General features: G+C 39.3%; 2 protein-coding genes across 2 annotated transcripts in view; one reads left to right on the top strand and one right to left on the bottom strand.

Annotated features, from left to right (window-relative positions):
• Positions 1–7500, top strand: part of LOC138031147 (uncharacterized) — a 317245-nt gene that overhangs the window by 229406 nt on the left and 80339 nt on the right. The gene's annotated exons all lie outside the window — the stretch shown is intronic.
• LOC138030797 (uncharacterized) overlaps positions 5077–7500 on the bottom strand; it is a 34476-nt gene continuing 32052 nt past the window's right edge. Inside the window, exon 5 of the mRNA XM_068878673.1 lies at positions 5077–6578. Within this exon, the coding sequence (XP_068734774.1) occupies positions 6235–6578 (344 nt within the window). The 3' untranslated portion in view covers positions 5077–6234. The remainder of the gene's footprint in view (positions 6579–7500) is intronic.

The following is a 7500-nucleotide window of genomic DNA, read 5'->3' as shown; positions in this document are numbered from 1 at the left end:
TTTCGATTGAAAATGGTCAATCGAGGTTTCCTTTAAGAATTCTTGTAGAAGAGTGTGTCATTCGCTGATTACACTGTCTCATAAGGTGTTCTAAACTTATTTTTCATGTTTCGAGAGTCTCCAGTTTAACTCCTCAAACATTTCCGTAAAACTAGCGTTGAGACTGTAGTTCTTCGTGAAAATCCTGCAGCTTTCCTTGGTAGTATTTTCAATTTTTGTATGTTCTTATAAAACAAAAGTCACAACCCTGGTCCTCGAGGAACTCTGGTGCCTCCGCATCTACCATGGCCTTTCAGACATCAATGTTGCCGCGGGGTGAGGTACAATTCTGGCCGAACTACTTTGAAGCGTGTGTTACCGCCACCTTTGTCTGTTTTAAATTCTGACTCTGTTTGCACTGCTGACGTCAGAGGATTTCAGTAAATCATCCTGCACCTCGGTAAGTCTGAGCATTTAAGAAGGCAGTCACTTTATCTCTAAAGTTGACCCATTCACCTTTACGGTTAAGCAGCAACTCTACGAGGGAAGGTGCTTTCGTAGTTTGGAGTGTTGACCTATAGACTAACAAAAACCTATTAAGCTTTTGCTGTATTGTGCCACCTGATCCTCTCAGTTTCTTTATCCCCTCCTTGTCCTGTCGTCTTGGCTATTTGATGAAATATGTCGCGGTGCCGTTTTAACAATAACCAAAATTTTCGGTGGAAAGAAACAATAACCGGAAATACGTCTTCTATTGTCATCATTTTTTATGTAAGAGATAAAGCCCGAGAACGGCCTACGGCCTTCGGGATGTATATGGCTTAATACCGACGATGATATTATATTCATGAGACATAAAGGTCGTCTTTCACAGGGCAATAATTGGCCACTTGTTTTTGACATGTGTTTGTTTGTCATTTTTTGATCCGACCGCGGACAATGACGTATTTCATTGTATGTATTGTAATGGTTTTCACACAGCATCGAGAAAGGGCGTTTCACAGGTCATAATTTGTTCAAAGCACTTGTTCTCACTTAGGTGAGAAACGGAGAACAATAGCGCATTGTTTGTTTGCTAAACCGATAACAATCAAATTTCAAACCTTTTGTGTTTTTTTATTTTTGTCTTGCTATTTTTTTGGGGGTCAGTACACTTGCGAGAGCGGCAATGGATAGTGACGACGAAATTTTCCTAAAGCAAAATACTCCCGTTGGACATAACAAGCTTGGAAACGTTGTTAGCAAAATGTGTAAAGAGGGAGACCCACATGGCCAATTCAGAAATCACAGTCTGAGGGCCACAACGACAACACGTGGACTGGAAAAAGGAATCTCAGGTAAGTTGATTATGGAGCGTACGGGCCACCGAGTTATCAGATCTTTACAAAGGTATCAGAGGCCTGATGTCTCTACTAAAATTGAGATTTCTAAAGCATTAAATTGTCGATCCGAAGGATCCGTAGGAGAAAGGGAGGCAGAGTCCTCGTTAAAAAGAGAAGTAGATCATCAGTTAGTTGATGACGAAGTAAAAAGATTTTGCCAAGATGACAACAACGCGACTGTGAAAGGATCAAACAGTGTTGTGTTCCAGAATTGCTCGTTTGTAATATCCAAAGACTTTAAAATTTCTTAGAGTGAACACATAGCTTGCATGATATATGGATACTACTGTATTTTCTATTTCTGTTAAAGGGAGAAATTTTCTCAGAATGTTTGGCGGGGTCAAAGGACGTGTATGATTTGCTTTAATTGCTCATTATAAATGGAAGGGATTTATTTGTATATTGCCCAGGGCAGCAGGGCAATATACAGATAAATACCGGGTATTTATATAGATATTGCCCTTGCATTCATAATTAGCAATTTATTCAATTCATCAGCCCCGCTCTTCCCTGCTACATTATCAAGCCCTCCCCGGACTTTCCGTTAGTCAATATTCATGAAGTATGTAAGTTAAGTAAAGGATGTTGAATAACAAAAGAAAATGTGTGATTCATGAAATAACGCCATTTAAACACTATTAAAAACATCAAGACTTTAATACAAAAATAAAATTATAAACACATACTAATAATACCCTGACTATAATATATATATATATATATACTAGAGAATACCTATTATTGTTAAACGACCTATGGTTAAAAAAAATTGTTTTTTTCTTAGACGCCGTGTATAATCTCTATTACGTTAAAAAACTCTCTACAACCCGTTTTAGTCCTCTTAACAAGGTATTTCAAAGAACTGCCCCGCTTACTATCCTCAAAATAGTGTCCGGGAAAGCTGAAATGGGCCCGACAAATTGCCCTGCTCCCAACTGAGTGGCTTCATAGCTCAGTTGGGAGCATTGCACCGGCATCGCAGAGGTGATGGGTTCGAATCCAGTTGAAGCCACCTGAATTTTTCATGTGTCTATAAGAGACAACTGCTTAAACTGTCCAGATAAGTGCGATGATAACTTCCCTCTTTGAAGCTTGAATTGTATCATTTACATTTAAGTGGGGTGTCACCGATATTACAGAGATGTTTGCGTTAAAACGGAGAACGGAAGGATGCTGCTTGTAACAAAAGCATGAAAACTTGTTTCCCTCTCTTCTGAAAAGTTGCTTGATAGCTGCTGTAGATAAAAGGCAAGAAATTAGCAAAAATCAAACAAGATTCTTCGATCTTTGCAAATTTGTGCCTGGCGTTTGCCGTAAAGTAGCAATGCCAAATCTTTCTACTGTCCAACCAAACCTCGTTTAAGGGTGTACCTCCCATGAGACTTCTTAAGCTCAGTAGTTGGAGGCAGTGTGGCCCAGTGGTTAGGGCTCTTGCTTTGAGATCTGGAGATTCGTTCTGACCACTGGTTGAATTTGTTCTTGGTAGTCCCTGGTTCAACTTCAAAGCTGCACTTGCAAACAGCCAAATGGTTTGCCTATGGTCAGTTGGGATTCTCAACAGTTGTTGTTGATGTTCCGTTCTGTTGTTTCGTTGATTGTGTTTAATTGGCCCAAAAAAGCCCCTATGGGGAGTAGTCGGTACAGTACGTTTTGTATTGTCTTGTAAAGCAACTGTACTAGTATCGAAATATCGTTGGTTGCTCTTCTGCAAAGAATCACTCGGGTTTTTTCAGTGTATCCCTGAGTCACCATTGAAAAAATCATTTCTTCATAAAGAGGAATGCTCTTGCAATTAATTACGAGAGGTCATTTCCAATACTCTGGAAAAACCCGAATAACAACAGCCTTCAAGGAGTTACTTGTTACAGATTGAAAGGAATTTGCTTGAGTCTGACTACATTTCTAAGACTGTCCACCATTTGCTTACCAGTTATGACCTCAGAGGGTTGGATCTAGCAAAAGTGACGTCATTTACCCAATAGCTTAAAATTTCAACGTGTAAACGCAGTTTATTATGTATGCAAAACACAACTTAAAAAATCTGAATGCTGCTCATTAATGCAGTTGTGTTCAAACGCATTGTATTCTTCAACTTGTGAGTCATTTTTCCTCGATTCAGCTCTCTCAAGAATTCAAACTTAGTAATGGTGAACCATTAAATTGGAAAGTTCCAGTTAAAATAAACAAGTGCCTTTCTGAAATTAAGGCTTAAAACTTGGGTCACTTTGGGTTTAGTTAACACAGTTATGAAATCCAAAGGAAAAAAAATCTGATTTTTTTATCATAGTACCACTTTAGAGGATCAAAGTGTTTTTTCCTCAAGGAGGGGTTTGTAAATCCTGCTCAATTTGTATAAATAAAGTAAGGAGAAAATTGGTTTGTTTCCCTTCGGAATTGAAGGGTTAAAAGTTCACAGGGGCAAACTGGTACGATCCGCAATATGAAAGTGTACAGGTTATAAGATGCACAAATATACCAAAAGCAAAATATCTTCAAAAGTATCCTTGCAAAACATGACAGAATGGCTTGACAGAATGTCTTTCGTAAATTAGCCGCTTATTTCGAAAAGACTAACATAAGACACAAAAATTTGATTTTATCAACGGAGTTGATAATGTAAATTGGCCACCGTACAGAGATTCTAAAAGCTGACGTTTCGAGCGTTAGCCCTTCGTCAGAGCGAATCGAGGAATTGTGGGTTACATGTAGTTTTTATGGTAGAGTAGGAGCTATGCTATTGGTGGTAACATGGCAACTAGAAAAATAGGAATATATTAGTTAAATGAAAAGCGTTCGTTAACACCGTGAGGATTAAGGGTGCCGATTTGGAACATGAATTTTTGTTCCAGATTCTTGCAGCTTTCCGTCGTACCTTGATGCAGGGAAAGGCCACAGAGAGCCATGTGTTTTTTGGAGTGGTTAGGGAGATTAAAATGACGAGTGACTGGCTTAGATGCATCCTTGTCATTCTTCTCTACATGGCGAAGGTGTTCGCGGAATCGGTCTACCTGTCTCGCCAATGTATAATTTATTGCAAAATGTACAGGTTATGCAATAAATGACATTTGCGGAGGTACATGTGAAACGATCGGTGATCTTAACAGATCGCTTAGGTCCCGATATCTTGCTAGTGTAAAGACAGGTTTTGCATCGTGAGCGCGCACATTTAAAAGTGCCGGGTTGCTCGTTAGTTTTGAGCGCGCTTCTAACTAAAAAGTTTGAATGTCCCGTTTGAATGAAATAAGTGGAGGTTGCGAAAAGATTCTACCAGTCTCGGGATCATTTTGGAGTAATTTAAAATTATTAATGATGCTTTTTACGGCGGTCAGTGTAAAACGCAGACCGCAGACCGGGGGTAAAATGCAGACTGAGGTTATAATTTAACTGCTGAAAAAGCCCAAACCCATTAGAAATGCTAACAGGCCTAAGGTTAGCATTTCAAAGGGGTTTGGGCTTTTTCAACAGTTATGTTATAACCTCAGTCTGCATTTTACACCTGGTCTGCAGTCTGCAGTCTGCAGTCTGCGTTTTACACTAACCGCTTTTGACTGCGTGATTATGAGGATGGAAAGTAAGGGTGAATGGAATTCTGTCATTCTTATCTTTTTGTGACGTTTGTAGTGCTGAGTGTCGATCAAATTGTTGGGCGCGATGATGGCCCGCTTTGACCACACAGACAGGATAGCCACATTTTTCGAAGAACTGGCACATCTCCTCTGGTTTGATACATTTAAGATACATTTTAAGGATACTGATGGATCTTAAAACGCGCTTTAAGCCACCTTATTGTTGTGGATTGTTTCACTTATATTAATTGCAAATATATCTATATTGTGAAACTAAAAGAAGACTACCGATTAGATTAAGAGAAGAGAAGCTTATGTCTTCCTTAAAATCAGATTGTGTAAAATCAAATGCTTATGGATAAAAAGAACGAAGCCACATGAACGTAAAACGAAGCATCTGGACTCCAGGTATTAGGAACTGCAGACACTCTAGAGAACTTGAATTTTGGTGGATTTAACCACCCCTGCATTCCTGAAGTTTTTCTGTCGCAATAATTAACAATTAGTATATACTAAAACAGTGGATAGCGTTGCACTTGCTCGCTGAATGGCTACTCAAACTCCTGATATCCTTTGCTATTCACCTTGCGCGGAATTTGCGACCGAAAATGTAATCTTTGCAGGAATAAATGAGTTTAAATCATCTTTTTGTGCAATATCATCTCATTGTTTTAGTATATACTAAAACAACTATTCCGGTTAGTGGTGGATATTACCCTCGCCGTTTCGCCGCTCGGTAAATATCCACCACTAGCCACCTCCACTTCGGTGAATAGTTGCTAATTATTCCATGAGCTCGCGTTGGCTATGAGATGGTAAATAGCCAACGAGGCGCGTAGCGCCGAGTTGGCTATAATAACCTCATATCCAATAAGCACCCACGGAATAATTGTTTTAGTAAACTGTATATACTTAAAACATTCAGGTAAAAATTTGTGTTGTTGCTACATGATCTTAAAACGCAAAATTATCGACAGCGAGAATTACGAGCTTTTGAATTTCAAAATTTCGTACCACTAAATATGCTTATGCCGAACTTTGTGGCTTTCTTTGTAGCTTGGAGGACGGCATTGTCGAAACGTTGCTGTATTTCCGAGGGAGACACTTCTCCAAACCTGTTGTTTTCAGCCATTTTGTGGTAACAAAACTTAAACTTCGCGCCGAAATGTTTTTGACACACTGACACTTGGTGCACTGCTTTCCAAAGCCTCGGTTATTCACTGATAACCAGGATTTGGCGAGCCAATCAGAAAGCTAAAAATGCAGCAACCGAGGGTTGAGTATATACTAAGTATAAGTATTAAAATTTAATGCTGTTGGACAGCAGTGGATTGTTGTTGAAAATATTCTGCAATATACCCAACTATATCATTCCTGTCCATGCTTTTAAGAGCACTACAAAGTTCTCCAATCTTCAAATTGTTCCTATTGGCAGTTGCCCATTCTAAAAGTCCTTCTGTTGGGCTCTTTAATTTGTCTGGCTTACAATCCATATAGACCTCATCTGGAATTCCTAACTCAGGTGACTTTGCAAGGTACCTCCAATTTCTGAGTATGCGGCTGGGGTTGTTCAAACACACGCAGATACTCCTCATCGTATCAGACTCTAATGGAATGGCATCTTTCATCATCTTTTCTCTGCCCCCCACCTCTGCAAAATGAAAGAACCGTTTTGTTAAATAAGGTTGTGAGTCGCCTGGCTCGTATGCCTTTGTTCATTGTCTCCTGACTGATCCTGACTAATATCACTGTCCGATTCTGCGCATGGTATTTAGCGTTCACCTCATAGTGCTGTGGGATTGCTTTAGTCACCCAATTAGAGAGGAGCATCGACGAACCATCCACAGAAAGGCAGTATTTCTCTCAACAACATGGTCTCTTATAATCCATCTGTATTAGCTATTGTACAGAAAACGCACGAAACGGGTACAAATATTCCACGATACTGATTTATACAGTTAGTTATTTGGCCAGTAGAAACCGGTTTGACAAGTTGAGGTGCTGACGTTTGCCCCGCGTACAAATCTGTCACACGTTCTCGGCTGTTTACAATATTCAGTTGCTAAAAATACAGTGTGAAAAAGTTGGATAATAAATAGCTTATTGGACGATTTAGTGTGTAGTATCGTGGGATATCTTTACTCGTCTCTTGTACTTCGACTCGCCCCACGGGCTCGGAAAAATACAGCGAGATTTGTAAAAACATTCCACTATACTACACACTAAATCGTCCAATAATATATATTTTTTTGTTATACGTTGCTTCGCAGTGACAGTGATAAATTTACAACACAACAGCTATAAATACCTTTTCAAGTTCTTTATCAACAATTTTGTGAGATTACTTTAATTACCCAATAAGATAGGAGCATCGACTAGCCATCCTCATAAAAGACATTATTTCCCCAACAACGTCGCCTCATATTTTTGTTATACTTTGTTTCTCAGTGACAAACTTAAAACACAACAGCCATAAATAACATTTCTAGTTATTTATTCATTTCACTAGCGACGCAAGGACAAGAGCGCTTATTTCACCGTGACAAACGGGCGTGACTCAAGCACAAGCACAA

The sequence above is a fragment of the Montipora capricornis genome, chromosome 2 (assembly GCF_036669925.1).
Source record: "Montipora capricornis isolate CH-2021 chromosome 2, ASM3666992v2, whole genome shotgun sequence".
Lineage (NCBI taxonomy): Eukaryota > Metazoa > Cnidaria > Anthozoa > Scleractinia > Acroporidae > Montipora > Montipora capricornis.
This window is presented reverse-complemented; position numbering and strand designations above follow the sequence as displayed.